The following is a 16,827-nucleotide window of genomic DNA, read 5'->3' as shown; positions in this document are numbered from 1 at the left end:
GTGAGCCATGGAGATCTGAGAAATATCTACATGGAGTAGAGCTGGTTGAACTTTTTTTTTTGGCCTTCGGCTGAACATTCTGACAAAATGTCTGGGGTGGGGGGGCAGATGTTGGATCATATTAAAGAAGTTCTGTATTAAAATCACAAATGAGTTTGATTCCCCATAGTTTAAATTCCAGGGTATTACTAATTAAGAGGTCTCTTGGTTTTTGGTACTGTTTCTCTCCCTCTATGTGTGAAACTTGCAAGCTGCTAATTGTGTTAGTACATTCTAAGACAGAGTCTGTTCTCAAAGCAATTCACAGAGAGAGAGACTCAAAGCAATACTCTAACAACAGAAACAGCACCCAGAGACTCCCCGCTCTTTTGTTGTATTAACAATTGTGATTAAAATAGAGATAGAGGATGTATGTGGATGGATGCTTGGTGTGGATAATAACTGAATGATCAGGGAGGTGCCAGCCTAAGAATCCAGTGTCCATCGGCTGAAGAAGGCGTCAAGTGGAAATAACCAGAGGACCCCCAGAGGGCAGACTGGAATCCACCCAACAGCCTCAAGAATGGGAGACCCAAAGAACAAGATAACGTCTAGCAGCAGGGAGCCGTCAGGAATGTGCTATCTGCTGATTGATTCAGCAACAGCATGATGAAGCAATTCCCATAGACTGGCCTAGGAAGAAATTCCTATAAAAAGAGAATCTAAAAAGTGAGAACTTTGGGGTCTGATTCTGCAAAGCAGCTTCCAGGAGCATCAGATGAGCATCTGACAAGGCCCTGCTCCCTCCTCATGTCCAGGCCACCTGGCCAGTGGCTTGGCATGAGCAACTCTAAGGCTGGTAACTATGGTAACAACCTTGCAGAACCGGTGTGTGTGTGTGTGAATAAATATGAGATTGAATGGAATGTGATAGCTGTAACTAACTGCTTACTATGATTCTTTCTGTATTCACAATAAATGTGGTATTTTGCCTTTTTTCCCTTTAATAAGATCCTGCTGGTTTTTATTTTATTGGTATAACATTTTGGTGGAGAAATGCGAAAGGGGGAATATTGGTAAAAAACCTCAGTTATTGTAAATATTGGTGTGCACACCGCCAGCTCTATTGAGCTAGGCATTTCTATTAGGTTAACCAGACCTGCTGGCCTCCGCGAAGGTAGCAGGGGACCTGCTGGCCTCCGCGAAGGTAGCAGGGGAAAAAAAGCATAGATTAAGCTATGATTTCAGAATCTAGGCTAAAAATCCATTTGACTCTTTAATTCAAAGTTGCAAAACTGACAGACCTTTTTGCTAGACACAGGTAATTAGTGTTGTTTGGCTTTGGGATTTGGCATTTAACCCTTAAAAGGTAACTCAGTGCTTTACAAAATTTAAAATGTTTTTAAGTTGTGGCTGCAGCAGGGAAGTCAAAATCAGGAGAATATAAAAAAAAAATTCTGGATTCTTTTTGTTTGTTTTTTATTTGTTTGTTTTTGTAACAAAATAGCAGATGAGAGTTGTAGTAAAAAAAAAAAAAATTTAAAAAAAGACAGTGCCCCTCTGAAGCAACAGCAGGGTTGAGGTGCACAAAACAAAAAGAAGCAATGATAGAAACACTGAGTCTTAAAATGACTCTGAGTAATCAGACTGTCACTTTGATAAAGGTACTTGAAACCTCTGTAAGCAAAAAAAAGAAATAGTGACACCTTATGTAAAAATGGATCTGGATAATATTATAGAAGTTAACCTACTACAGGACAGGCCTAACAAAGAAAATAACAGAACGCCACTAGCCGTCACCTTCAGCCCCCAACTAAAACCCCTCCAACGCATTATTAAGGATCTACAACCTATCCTGAAGGATGACCCAACACTCTCACAAATCTTGGGAGAAAGGCCAGTCCTTGCCTACAGACAGCCCCCCAACCTGAAGCGAATACTCACCAACAACCACATACCACACAACAGAACCACTAGCCCAGGAACCTATCCTTGCAACAAAGCCCGTTGCCAACTGTGCCCACATATCTATTCAGGGGACGCCATCACAGGGCCTAACAACATCAGCCACACTATCAGAGGCTCGTTCACCTGCACATCCACCAATGTGATATATGCCATCATGTGCCAGCAATGCCCCTCTGCCATGTACATTGGTCAAACTGGACAGTCTCTACGTAAAAGAATAAATGGACACAAATCAGATGTCAAGAATTATAACATTCATAAACCAGTCGGAGAACACTTCAATCTCTCTGGTCACGCAATCACAGACATGAGGGTCGCTATCTTAAAGCAAAAAAACTTCAAATCCAGACTCCAGCGAGAAACTGCTGAATTGGAATTCATTTGCAAATTGGATACTATTAATTTGGGCTTGAATAGAGACTGGGAGTGGCTAAGTCATTATGCAAGGTAGCCTGTCTCCCCTTGTTTTTTTCCTGCAAACCCCCCCCCCAAGACGTTCTGGTTAAACTTGGATTATTGCTGTGCACATTGTAAGATGAGCTGTTGCCAGCAGGAGAATGAGTTTGTGTGTGTGGTTTTTGGAAAAAAGAGGGGGGGTGGGGGGGGGTGAGAAAACCTGGATTAGTGCTGGAGGTGACCCACCTTGATTATCATGCGCATTATAAAGAGGGGTTTCAAAGGGGGATGGGCTGTTGCCAGCAGGAGAGTGAGTTTGTATGTGTGTGTGTGGGGGTGGGGGGGAGGGTGAGAAAACCTGGATTTGTGCTGGAAATGGCTCTACTTGAGGATCACTTTAGATAAGCTGTTGCCAGCGGGGGAGTGAGGTGGGAGGAAGTTTTGTTTCATGGTCTCTGTGTGTATATAATGTCTTCTGCAGATTCCACGATATGCTATGCATCCGATGAAGTGAGCTGTAGCTCACGAAAGCTCATGCTCAAATAAACTGGTTAGTCTCTAAGGTGCCACAAGTACTCCTTTTCTTTTTACGAATACAGACTAACACGGCTGTTACTCTGAAACCTGTCATTATGGAAGGAATATGCATTTGCCCCAGAACATGTGCAGGGTATATTGTAAAAGGGGCAAAAGAAATGCAAAAATACCATGCTACTTAATTAAAATGCTATTGGGGCTCCAAAGGGAGCCACAATAGGTTGGGTTTTGTTTTGTTTTTCAGATTGCTGTGTGTTTTGGAAGGAGAAGTTAAAAGTAATCAAAACTCTGGTGAAAGTTGATTGTGTCCCTTTTAAGATAGAGTCTCTGAGCTGCTCATGGCTTTAAATCCAAAAGCAGGAAGCTTCTGTGAAAATGCAAATTATTAATGATAAAGGAAGGAAAGAACTAGCAGCACAAAGGAGCTGCAGAAAAAGGACACACCTGGTCAGCAAACAAATTGTCTAAATAAAAGGCATGGGATAACAAGATAAATTTAATAATAATAAGTATCCCTGTAACAACGTATAGTGTTTATGATTTTTGGAAAAACCCTTTAAGGTCGTGTGGTAATGATGCTTCTCAGTTATTACCTGTAAATAAAACTTAAAGCTTAACACAGCAGGAAAAACATTATAAAACTTGATCTGCTGTATAAGAAGGAAAACTCAGGGATTTAATGACTAAACAGTGGGATAATTTCCCCATAACCCTTAAAAGATAGACGCCATTGAAACCTGGCCTACCTAGAGAACAAAAACAGGAAAATGTGGGGGCAATTGCTCTGTTTTGCCTGCAATCAGCAAGGGTATTTGTAAAAGAAATATTGTAAGCAATAATCTGCCACCCCAAAAGGGGTAGAAACACGTTCTTTTTGTCTTTCAGAAAAATCAGGAAAAGCTGATGCCAGCTGAAAAGCAACCCAATACCATGAATCTACTGTCACAATAGAAATTGTGTTTTGTGTTCTATGTTTTGTCTTGTTGCTAGCACTGTTGTGTGTTTAAAAAAAAAAAAAAAAAATACTGAAGACCTGCAGGAACTTAAAAATAAATTAAGCTTTCTGTCCCAGCTACAGGACAGCCTGATACAAAAACAAGTACATGCCAATATAGACTTGGTCCAAATTGGTCTGGGTAACCTAAAAGGCCAATGGAATCTTTGGCAATGGCTTAATACTACCACATGGCTTATCCATAAGAGAAAAAAATATATTAGAAATAGGAAACTACACAGCCATAGCTATGGGATGCACTGAAATGCAGATACTTGCACTAGCTACTTTGGAACACGAAATGTTCTGGGTTATATTGGGAAATATTAAGGGTTTGATGCATTTGTTTTAAAAAAAAAAAAGAAAAGAAAGAAAGATCATTGTTTGACACTGATCAATATGAATGGATGCAATATGTTTCCAGTATTGTAAAACCAGACTTGTTAATGGGAGAAATTGTTGTCAAAATTGCACACCAACAGTCCCTGGAGGCAAAGGTATTGAAGGTTAACCCACTCCCCATATTACACATGGGATCCTTCTGGCTACCCTGGACCTCGAGCCAGTGGGCTGGGGAGTGAGGGAAGCTATTGGACACTAGAGGTTGTACCGAATGGACTCCTCAAAAGTGGGTGTGCCTCACCTTGCCTGTTGCCCCAGAACCTTGTAGTAAAGATACATCACTAGGATCGTGTGTGTGGCATGAATTGGAATCACAAACTCAAATTGCCTCACAGTACCTTCTCTTGAATAGGCTACATAGAAAGTGACACTGACGATTATAAATCTTAGTGTCAAAAGGGGGATTATGTTGGATCATATTAAAGAAGTTCTGTATTAAAATCACAAATGAGTTTGATTCCCCACAGTTTAAATTCCAGGGTATTACTAATTAAGAGGTCTCTTGGTTTTTGGTACTGTTTCTCTCCCTCTATGTGTGAAACTTGCAAGCTGCTAATTGTGTTAGTACATTCTAAGACAGAATCTGTTCTCAAAACAATTCACAGAGAGAGAGACTCAAAGCAATACTCTAACAACAGAAACAGCACCCAGAGACTCCCCGCTCTTTTGTTGTATTAACAATTGTGATTAAAATAGAGATAGAGGATGTATGTGGATGGATGCTTGGTGTGGATAATAACTGAATGATCAGGGAGGTGCCAGCCTAAGAATCCAGTGTCCATCGACTGAAGAAGGCGTCAAGTGGAAATAACCAGAGGACCCCCAGAGGGCAGACTGGAATCCACCCAACAGCCTCAAGAATGGGAGACCCAAAGAACAAGATAATATCTAGCAGCAGGGAGCCGTCAGGAATGTGCTATCTGCTGATTGATTCAGCAACAGCGTGATGAAGCAATTCCCATAGACTGGCATAGGAAGAAATTCCTATAAAAAGAGAATCTAAAAAGTGAGAACTTTGGGGTCTGATTCTGCAAAGCAACTTCCAGGAGCATCAGATGAGCATCTGACAAGGCCCTGCTCCCTCCTCATGTCCAGGCCACCTGGCCAGTGGCTTGGCATGAGCAACTCTAAGGCTGGTAACTATGATAACAACCTTGCAGAACCTGTGTGTGTGTGTGTGTGTGTGTGTGAATGTGTTAATAAATATGAGATTGAATGGAATGTTATAGCTATAACTAACTGCTTACTATGATTCTTTCTGTATTCACAATAAATGTGGTATTTTGCCTTTTTCCCTTTAATAAGATCCTGCTGGTTTTTATTTTATTGGTATAACACAGGGAGGAAGGAGTCAATGAGAAAGGGAAATTTTTGGTAGAAAATGTTGACTTTTTTGCAAAAAACCCAAAATATTTTGACTCAAAATAGTGGTGACTCATAGGAGTTGTAGTTGGATGCCTTATCCTCCTATTTGTAGTCATAAGGTAAGAAGCAACCATTGTGATCATCTAGTCTGACCTCCTGTATAAAACAGCCTATGGGTCCTCCCTGAATTAATTCCTGTTCTCCAATATGGGCTTAGGTTCTTTGGCTGGACTACATCTCCCATGATGCACCATGGTTGCGGCTTCTATGATGCTGCCCCTCCTCCCCACAAAGAGGGCAGGAAAGTGGTGCATCATGGAAGATGTAGTCCAACCAGGGAGTTTAGCCCATAAAGAAGAATGGGAATATAAACTACAACTTCCATGGGATGCAGTGGTGCCATTTTGAATCAAAATATTTTGCTTCTTGGGTATTTAGTATTGTGATGAGCTATTTAAGTATTCTGCAGAAATCAGACCCTTTTGAAAAAATTTCATTTTGTTGAAAACCCAACCTTCCCTTAAAACAGTTTCAACAGAATATTTTCAGCCAGTCCTAACACACAGTTCTCATTTTTTTCTGACTTGGCTGCTGGGCATAGCTCCCAGGCATCTGAGGGGTTTCTGGGGTTCTCAAGGCTGTCTCCACAATCTCAAAGTAAGGGCCCACAGGTCTAGAACCTAGACTCATAGAGCTACCAGACAGCTGGCAACTCCAAGCTGCCACCCAGCAGCAGCTGTAACCAACTTGCACTCCACTTCCAATGACCTACTGTGGACACAGACCATGGGAAGTACCGCCTCAAAGGTTTGAGAAACAGCAGCCCTGTCATTCCTGATCAGCTCCCTGCTTTATATAAACCCCAGGGGCATTCCAGGAAGTGTCCAGGCAACAGCGCAGATCTTCTATAGCTCCTGCTTCTTGCTCTTAAATTCCTGATTTGACTTTGGCTTGATTTGGACTTCACCACCTGACTCAGACTCTGACCCTTGGTATTGACCCTGGCCTGGACCTGACTACAAACTCCTCGGCTACACCTAGCCTCAGGTTTGCTCCTGGTCTGTCCCTTGGCCTTGATTGGTCCTTGTTGGGATCCTGATACTCAGTTTTTGTTAGTGTCTCAATGGAAGGTACCGCTGTTGTGATAGTGGTGTTGAATAGAAGAACAGAGGAAGGCTGAAAACAAGACTGTTTTGAAAGTTTGGGCCCAGCTCTTGTCTAAGTTCATTAAATGTGGTGGTTGTAGTCCTAATTTAAAAAAAAAAAAAATCTTCTCCACCCCTCTTCCCTGTTAGTTACTTATTTTTAAAGCAACCCAGTGAGGAAACCATCTGCTTGTAGATGTAGCTGAGAAGACTAGCGGGTCTACTGCAGTGGCGGGGCATGGCAAAACCTTTGCTGTGCTACAACCTTTTGCTTCTGGGCCATGCAGTCTGGACCTCAGAGAAATTCCCATGCTGGAGACTCCATTATTTGAAAGTTAGAAATGTTGCATCTACCCTGAACACGGAGGGTGAGTACCCAAGGGTCCTGGTTCAGAGTTGTACTTCACAGAAAAAAGATGGCTAGTGCTTTCTCAGTAAAACTTCCCATCAGTGGTGCTCTACTAGATGGGAGGGCTTGTGGGGCCAGGGCTTTGGGTGGCCACCAGCATGGTGAGCACTGTGCCATCTCGCACTGCTCAGAGATTGTCTACACAATATGATAAGCTGGTGGCTGCTGGTATCTTTATCTGCACTAGTGCTCTCACTGTTGCTGCCACCAAAAGTGCGGCCCCAGCAATAGTAATGTTGGGAAATTGCAAAAGGAAAGAAGTCTAGTGTAGACATAACTCCACATAGAGTGGACATGAGCCTGTGGCAGAAAGGGGCAATACTCTCTACTTTCCTGAAGAGGACTGAGCTTGAGGGTGGCACCCAAGCAAAGGACTCCCTGGATAAGTTGCTGTTTTCTGGCAGATACCTCATAGTGAGGATCTTGCTGTGGGGAAGAGCACCATGGTCTGCCCTAGTGTGGGCTCTGCACAATAGGGATGGAGAAAGGGTGAGTACTACCCAGTACTCTGCTGAGGGCTTTTTGGGGGGGCTCCGGTGCTCAGCAAGTCATCCCTCTTATTTGCACAGGGAGTTACTGTACCTGTAATACCTCACGTGTCAGACTGAAAACTCATAAATAGTTGTAGTGAAACCACCTGCAGGCTGCATGCCAGCTTTCTCATTAAACTTCCTGAGAAAGAACCCATTCAGGTCACTGTTCTAGATAAACATATTGAGACAAGTCCTGCTCTCTGCTGCTATCAAGGGTCCTGAAAGGCTACAGTGGAAGTAGCATAATTCTGCTACACAGGTGTTCTTCCTGTCCCCCTGTGGGGGGAGGAGTAGAGGGCAGGATCAGGACCACGCAGATCCACCAGCCATTCACCCTTCTGGGCTAAAGGATAGCCATACTTGGGAGGAGCATGGGGTGTGTATGACAGCTTCAACCCCACTTCTAGGATGCCACCTGATGTATTGAGGTTTCACTGAGCCCCTCCTGATTCCCTCTCCCTGTTTTGCTGGATTAGGCTCTCCAGCCTCTTGGAGCAGGCCACACCCAGCTACAGATACAGACTGAAGTCAGCTCTGTGTGAGAGGATTCACCCAGCACTCACATGCACACCCACTTTGGGGAATAAACCCAAACTAATACTGTCGTGTGCTGTATAGAAAGATGTGTACAGTGCAAGCTCATAAAAATTTGCCCTCTCCCTCACTATGAAGAGAGAGATGCACAACTTCTTCTCTCCCCCAGCTAGAGATTGCACAAACTGGGTTTAATAATAAACAAAAATGTATTAACTATAAAAGGCAGATTAAGTGATTATAAGGGATAGCAAACAGAACAAAGCAGATTACTGAGCAAATAAAACAAAACATGCATAATAAGCTTAAGATCTTAGAGACTGGTTTCTAGAAGTAATTTTTAACCCTAAATGTTATTTTAGGAAAGTTGCAGAGTTTCTGTCACTTAAAATTCCAGTTATTTCTTACAGACTGGACCCCTGTCTCAGTCTGGACTCACCCCTGCCTTTCCCCTCAGGTTAGTTCCTTTGTCCCGTCAGTACTTTCAGCAGACTTTCTTCTTAGGTAGGCAATGGAGGAGAGTCCAAATTAACCCCCTTCCCAGCCTTAAAAAGGATTTACCTAAAGCGAGAAACCTTTGTTTGATCCCCCTCCCCCTACAGAGGAAAAGTACCAGTCAGTAGCGGCCAAGGTGGTATTTTGTATCCGGTGATCTTGCAGTGTCAAAGCAAGTATGAAACCAGGTTTATTTGCAATGTCCACAGGAAGGAACTCCAAGCAGATGGGAGATCCACACTCCAAAGACTCATTGTCTCTATCTGGTGGCCCAATGGATTAAGGCTGATTGCGTACTGTCTGGTGGGCACTTCTCCAAGTACACACTCAGTTGTAATTGTTATAATCAATATTCCCTAACTTCAGATACAAAAATGATACATGCATACAAATTGGACAGTCACATTCAGTAAATCATAACCTTTCCAATGATACTTTACAAGACCCATTTTGCATAAAATATATCATAGGCCATATTCATATCATAACCATATTTCTATGAAGAATATGGGGTGTAATGTCACAGGGGGATAGAGAAAGAATTGTGGCAGGGGAAGGGATTCATCCCCCAAGAAACTTGCCAACACATGGCTGGGATATGAATGCTGGGAAATGTGACCAAGATTTCACCCATTAGTGCAAATCTCCTTCCCCATCTCCCTCCACTAAATACATAAATAAAAATAGCACACATCCCAAACAATAAAAGCTCTATTTGGTTACGCAAGAGTTGGGACATTCAGCAACAAACATTCCCCTAATGTCCTTAACTCTGCCCCCTCGTATGCATGGATTGCTATGCAGCCTTTGATCACAAAATACACAAAGGCAGTACTACAAACAGTTGCATATGTGCATTTAGAGAAAAGGGTGATTTAGAGACAAAAGCACACCCTTGAGGTTACTTAAACAGTAGTGCTGGAAAGTATGTTATTAAAAGTCAAGTTTAAGTGCAGTTGTGCTCAGGAAAGGGACAATGAAAATGGCACATTCTCATTCACCAGCTCTGCTCCCTGCATGTGTCATTTCCACATGCTGATTTTAATGACTAACTGCTTTTTATTGCTGTTAGCCCTGCAGAGCCAACCTGGCCCTGTGGGGTGGGAGCAGGACCCTAGTCTGACTGATGCATCAGCACTAGAACTGTGAATTGAGTTTCCACTGCGGGCAGGGTAGCACAGGTGTAACTGAGGGCAGAATTTGGCCTGCGGGAGTTGGTGACAATGCACAAGGCAAAGAGCCCAGCTTGAGTCTGCCATTCTAGTTGGAGTCTGCAGAACTGGCGATTAGAATAAACATCATTTTACTTGTAAGCTGAACCCATTTAGGTTAGAGACACTGCTACACAATAAACATGGAGCCCCAGAATGGCATTTTTGAGGCATTTTCAGAGCAGAGATGCGCTTTAAGAACATCTGCAGTGTACAGAGTGCCGCCTATAGTAGGTAGGGCTAAGAGGCTTTTTATTTAATGGTGCTTTATTTTGTAAAAGTAAACCAATAATTCCTCAATAAATAAACTGAAAGACTTAGGCATTGTGGAAGTATAACATTGTATAAGTATAAGGTTGTATAAGGGGACATGCTGGATACATTGTATATGAGAGGGCATGCCAAAACATGTTACAAAGTATCTGAGGGAGCACACGTAGGGACAGTTAGCTTTTGAATGGAGAAGCAATTAAGATAGAGCCAGCACGTCTAAGAAGCAGGCATCAGAATGGAAGGTGTGAAGGGCAATTAGTTAAGTTAACTGGAAGCTGTTAAAGGAGATTGTTAAGGGTGGCAGGTAATTGAAGATACGTGACTGGTCTCAGGGATCTTGAAGGGTGGTGACTAAAATCTTTTTCTTCTTTTGTCTGTAACTTCTCTGTAACTTGTTCTCCAAAAAACTGTATAAATTAAGAGACACAAGCCCCACTCGGGGGGCTCACTTCTAAATGTATTAGCAGAGCAGCTTTGCTAATAAAACAGAGTGGTCTGATAAACTGTGAGTCTGAGTCAAACTTTGACAGCATTGATAGGAGGCACTCTGTCACGAGGCACTCTGCAGGAGGCATCAGCAGCTGGCAGGACTGGACTTTTTCTGCAGGAGCAGTGTTACAATGTAGTTGAAGTGCATATGCAAGAAAGAAGACTGGATCCCTCTTCAACTCCAAAGCTGCTTCCTTTGTTCTTCAGGTGTGGATGTCCTAGGTAGAGAGAAAGAGACAAATCAAATGGGACACATCCTTTCTCCTCTTATAGTCCTTTCTCTTCTTCAAGAATCCTCTCCAGCTGAGATTCAGGAGACAGGAAGTCTGTGTGGATGGGAACCCCTAGCTGTTTTTTTGTGAAGATGTAGCTTTTCACCCACATCCTCTTTCCTTCCAAAGAATGGCCACTTAACCAGGTGATGTTCCATTTGATTTTGCTAGCTGAGGCGTTGGCTAGCCTTTTGTCTCTGCGGAACTGGTCTGTGTCTGCTTCTCCGTAGACTCAGAACATGTCTAGTAATACCGTACAGGGGAATCATATACCTTTACATGCAATGTCATCACACACATTTTATCAGGATAATAATGATCAGCAAGTTATGAGTTTTTGAATGATACCTCACAAGGCATACTTTATACAAAATGTATCATAGCCCTGTAAAAGGGTACAGGCTGTCACAGGAGGTTAACTAGGGTAACATGGTTGTCATACAGGGGATGAGAGATATCTGATGGAATCTGTGGCAAGAGAGAGCATCACACAGCAAAAATTAATCAGAAGCTGAATTCATTCTGAACCTGACTCTGTGATGATGTTCTCCATTGGTCTCTGGTGTAACTCCACTGAAGTTGGTGGAGTCACATCAGGGATGAATTTGGCCCTGGGAGTTTAATGACTGTATTTCACAACTGAAGCTGTATTTTGTATTTAATCATTAAGGACCATATGCTGGATTGCATAGTGGCTGGGTGGGGATGGAGCCACACTGAGCACAGGTGCCGTAGTCTGCCCACATATCACACTGTGTGGAATCGAGATCTAAGTCGACTCTTGGGGGACTGATGAATAATTAGGAGAGTGTCTCACCTGAGAGAATATACCGTAAGTCATTCTTTTAAAAAGCAAATGAATGGTTCTTCGGGCTCAAGTCGCCTCTCCATGGGCAGGCTGGGAGGTGGGAATGTTAAATGCCTGTGCACTGCATGGCAGGGAATCAATGGAATAAAGGTCTGCTTGTCAGTGCTATTCCAAGGCTCTTTGTGTTAGACCTTTACATGGTTAGGAGTATTATGATAACACAACAAGCTTTCATGCTGATTCTAGTTTTCTAGAGGTGCTATGCACTTGGAACTCAGAGTGGAGTCAATGGAGCTGAGGGATGGGTAACAGCCCTCTGGATCAATCCCATTTTGAGCAATTTTTATAGGCAGAGTTACTACTGTGTAAATGGAGAGCTGTGACTAGGTTGACTTGTGCATGAGTTTGAAAGGAACAATGTGTGACACTACACCCCATGTGCTTCATGGAAATATTGTTAGAACATGATTATAGCCTAAGATCTATTTTATGCAAGATGGGTCTTGTGAGATATCATTAGAAAGGTCCGTCACACAATGGACCTGATTTTCTATTTCCTTGCAGCTGCTAGGGTCATTAACACCAGTGCAAATACACAAGATTCTCTGGCCAAGACATTGAAAGGACTGTGCAAGCCAAGTGCAACAAGTGAGAGTTGCAAACTCTGGTAATTCCTGTTTATAACAGCAAAGCATCTTGTTTGCATATGAAAATTGGGTAGCTGCATGCCCAAATGAGTGTATGTGTGAGAAATTACCTGATCTGGGCACACAAAAATGGGGAGAAGGGGATTGCACAGCTCAATAATTACACAGAGTTTTTGTCATTTTAGTGTCTTAGAAAAGTGTTGGAGATGCCTTAATAAAGCATGGCGGTGCAGTGTTGTTCTCCTAAAGTTTGTGAGATATGTTAGGCGCGCCACATATTTGGCAGTACAGCCATGAAACCTGAATTAACTGCAGTGTTACACCAGGGAGGGCCTCTTGTTAAAATGCCACTGTGAAAATGTAAACAGCTTTGGAATGATTTCCTTAACTCGGGAGGAGTTCACCACTCCCCCTTTCTAAACTGCTAAATCACCCCTGCCAGAGATGATAATTCTCCATGTGGCTCAACATCCCAAAGAGCAGATGGTTTGATCTTTGGAAGGGGGCCCATTGTATCAAGTCTCAGATACAGGGTGAATACTGTAGTCTTATCTACACATCCATAAATCCTTCCGGACCAGGATACAACCACTCCCAGGAAGAGGCAGTTGTAATCAGCTTGCTGACTTTGCTTTTTGGCCATTGCTAGGAGGAATTATTTTTGTTATAATGGTAAAACAAATCCCTTTCCCCAGCCCCTCACCCTCTAGACTGTTGCTATCACTGGGGCCTGACAGGGAGAAATTCTATTCAGTCTTTGTTCCTTGGCATGTTTGCACAGGGGACCCACCAAAATCTGACACTTCAGAACACAAATGTGCCAGGCTGGATCCGGCCATTCAGGGACATGGACTTTCATGGCTTTAACATGCCCAACGGGGTGATTTATGGGAGTGCTAGCACCGTCTAGACCTTTTCACTTCTGCCATAGGCCACCCAGATTCGAATCCAGCCGTGGCCTAACTCAGTTGTGATCACAAGTTGTTGTTCAGCAGTGGCCTCTATGAAATGGAGAGGTGGACGTTCAACACAATCCCCAGTGGGACAGAAGCCCGTCGCTCAAAACCCAGTCCCACAGCTGGACCTACTGAATTAGCAATCTGAATTAGCGGGGGAGGCTGGGGGAAGCTTGCATTGCCACCACTGAAACTGTGCCTGCTCTCAAGAGGAAGAGAAAGTTTCCACCTCCAGGCCTGTTAATGTGACACTTTACCCAAGTACTAAATTCACTTTAAAAATCAAATTTCTGATGCCTTATAATGGATTTAACTTTGGACTTGCTTATGAGTCATTTTGGATCATGTTTAAAACTATGGCCTGTGTTATAAAGAGGTCAGGCCTTGGCATCTATGTATCTAGTGATTGAGCTTTGGGGGGCAAGGATGGTCTCTTACTATGTGTCTATTTAGTGTTTGGCACAACAGGGGCCTGATCGTGGTTGGTGCTTCCAAGCACTAGTGTAATAATATAGACATCACTAGAACTGACCAAACCCACAGCTAGGTGCTGTTCTGAAAAATAGTCTCTAAGTGTAGCTATGGTTAACCTTGTCATTCACACAAGCTTTTATTTGCTCCTGTTTTTGCCTGAAACAGATTGAAGGGGGGTATTTATTTTACATCAACCATCAAGAAACATTGGCAAAGCAAGTTTGAACTATAGATGTTTGCCCACGGACCGGCCAAGCCCACAGAATCCTCACAAGGCTGCTACAGTGTTGGCATGGAAAAAACAAAAACCAAAAAACCAACACCCAGCCTTCTGTTCTGGCAGAGAAAGCTCAGCATGCAGAATTTATTACTATCCCTGCATGCTGGGACAGGGGGTGTGCACCTACCGGCCAGGGATATCTAAGGAGTCACACGGCCTGCCTGTTCATTGTGCAGTACACCTGTAGCAGGGAAGGGGAACAGCTCCAGTCCTGCCTAAAGCGAGGCCATGCGATCTCTCCGGAGGAGATTTGTGAAGGTGCCCCGGTTGATCTTCTGGCCCATTTTTCTGACAGTCTTTCTGTTCCTCGTTGTCTCTTTTAGCTCCTTCTTCGGCTTTGCAGAAAAATGTCTTCACAGGTAAGAGATCCAGCTCCTTCTAAGACAAACTATCCAGGTAGTGTACTCTCTCCAATCTCTCTAGCTTTAAGTGTGAAATCTTTTATATACTGACAGGTTTCAGAGTAGCAGCCATGTTAGTCTGTATTCGCAAAAAGAAAAGGAGTACTTGTGACACCTTAGAGACTAACAAATTTATTAGAGCATAAGCTTTCGTGAGCTACAGCTCTTGCATCCGATGAAGTGAGCTGTAGCTCACAAAAGCTTATGCTCTAATAAATTTGTTAGTCTCTAAGGTGCCACAAGTACTCCTTTTCTTTTATATACTGGTATGTGTGTGTACACACCCAAAACCTTGCACTAGAAAGCAAGATCTGAGTAATATCGGTACAAGAAAGATGGTACATTATGTATATCATCATGTCTCTTGACTATAGATATCTAAATATTAAATTAAAACATTATTTATATAAAAAATACTGCAGATATTCCATTAATACAATTGTTATTTATGCATAAAATATATTTAATATTTTCTAAAACCTCTAATTCAGGACTTGTCTAATCTAGGGAAATTTGCATCAAAGCAAACCCTTAATGCAAACACTTTGCACTCGTGCAAAGTATGGAATCAATATACAGGTAGTGCAAATTTCCTTAATCTAAACAAGCACGCAGACTACATTTCAAGGGCTAAAGTACCATCCAAGCCAACTCTGCCACTCTCCAAATTCAATTCTTTTCGGGAGCCAGGGAAAGAACCCTGCCTCTGTGCAGAATGAGATGCAAAGAGCCCCTTTAGGTTTGGGGCAGCTAAATCATAACACTTGCTCTGCAAACTGATTTGATTTGGACTTTGAGCCAAAATTATACTGGTAATTTCTCAAACAAACAAACAAACAAACAAAGGAAAGTATGATTCAGAATCAAGGCACTGATATAATGCAAATAATGATATTATAGAAAGTAACCCAGCAGTACAGTTGTAGGATCCTTCCAAAGGAACTGTTCCATGCAGCTTAACCCACCAAGATCTGTCCTCACTGTGGAAGTGAAGAGGTATTGGGTTAAGTTCAATGACTGGGGCTAGGAAGTTTGTTCAGTATAACCTAAGGTGTGAATTTAAACTGACCTCATTATAACCCTCCATGTGGACACTCTTATTCCAGAGTAAGTATGGCTTTGTTTGGTTTACCTTAAAACCCATAAGCAAGATAAACTAAACCAAAAAAACCCACTTTTATTTCTTTTCTTTAGATTTCAGATGATAAAAAGACACCTGTCCAAGGGCTCCAGCTGCCAGATATAATCTTAGCAGCATTAAAATAATCATCCCAACAGGAAATCAACCCCACAGTCACCGCCTGAAACTCCTTTCCACCCCTGCATCCCTATGGGATGCAAACCCTCAGTCCTCTCCAACTCTCCTATCAAACAGATGGTTTATGTTGGAACAACCGTATCCTCATGGAAGTTATACTGGTAAAATTATATTGATTTCAGTTCACACCTTAGTTTATACCAAAAAACTTTCCTGTGTGGACAAGGCCTGTCTGTCACGTTTGAAAGCATGCAGACAACTGTGGATTTTCTAAAGAAAAACTTAAACATTTTGGCTCTGATTTTTTGGCTGGGCATCACCCCAGGCTCCGTTACTGCAGGTGGAAATAATGGCACTTACAGCTGTATCCATTTAAAGACCTAATTACCTGGTTGTATCTGTAAATCAGGCAGTGGGGCCTCCAAATGGATGTAATTATGCTCACACTGTATTGGAGGCTTTGTCTGAAAATGTAGGCATTTAATACCATGTATTTCAAAGCTTTAAAAAATGTAACCCCTCTAAAATTCCCGGGGACTTGCTGATGTGTCCCTTTGCCTGTTGCATGTCAAATGACGTGTGTATGAAGCCATTGGGTTGACGAGCCAAAAGACAGAAGCATTCTGCACTAGTATCTGACATACGACCCAGGTCGTTATTACCTGTATACAGTAAAGCCTCATGGAACAACGTTTCCTTAAAACCAATATATCTTTAAAAGCAAATGTCAGTGTATAGTTTGCAAATCCCATGTCCGCACCAGTGCAGAGATCAATGGATCAGTGCTCTGCACAGATGTTGTGGAGTCCCCCTGCATAGCCTCTCCATGACATGACACCCCACATGAACCGTGGAACTACCATGGTAACTTAGCTTTCTGAGCCTTGTAGTCCTGCATTGTGGGGGCCAGGATTAGCCCCATTTTAATCTTCCATTTCAGGAGCTCAAAGCACTTTGCAAACATGTTGCAAAAGTCTCGGATGGTCAAAAAACAGAAAGTC

The 16,827-nt window shown here is 42.7% G+C and overlaps 1 protein-coding gene across 4 annotated transcripts in view; it reads left to right on the top strand.

Annotated features, from left to right (window-relative positions):
• Positions 1-16,827, top strand: part of ST6GALNAC1 (ST6 N-acetylgalactosaminide alpha-2,6-sialyltransferase 1) — a 53,603-nt gene that overhangs the window by 16,538 nt on the left and 20,238 nt on the right. The window contains exons 1-2 of one of the 4 annotated variants that reach the window (XM_043527650.1): positions 10,681-11,148; positions 12,375-14,526. The exons of the other annotated variants lie outside the window; for them this stretch is intronic. Of the exons in view, the coding sequence (XP_043383585.1) occupies positions 14,396-14,526 (131 nt within the window). The 5' untranslated portion in view covers positions 10,681-11,148; positions 12,375-14,395. Of the gene's footprint in view, positions 1-10,680; positions 11,149-12,374; positions 14,527-16,827 lie in introns of those variants that run through there. 4 annotated transcript variants of the gene reach the window in all.

The sequence above is a fragment of the Chelonia mydas genome, chromosome 14 (assembly GCF_015237465.2).
Source record: "Chelonia mydas isolate rCheMyd1 chromosome 14, rCheMyd1.pri.v2, whole genome shotgun sequence".
NCBI classification, from domain to species: domain Eukaryota; kingdom Metazoa; phylum Chordata; order Testudines; family Cheloniidae; genus Chelonia; species Chelonia mydas.
Note: the sequence above shows the minus strand (reverse complement) of the source record. Positions and strands in the feature narration are given on the sequence as shown.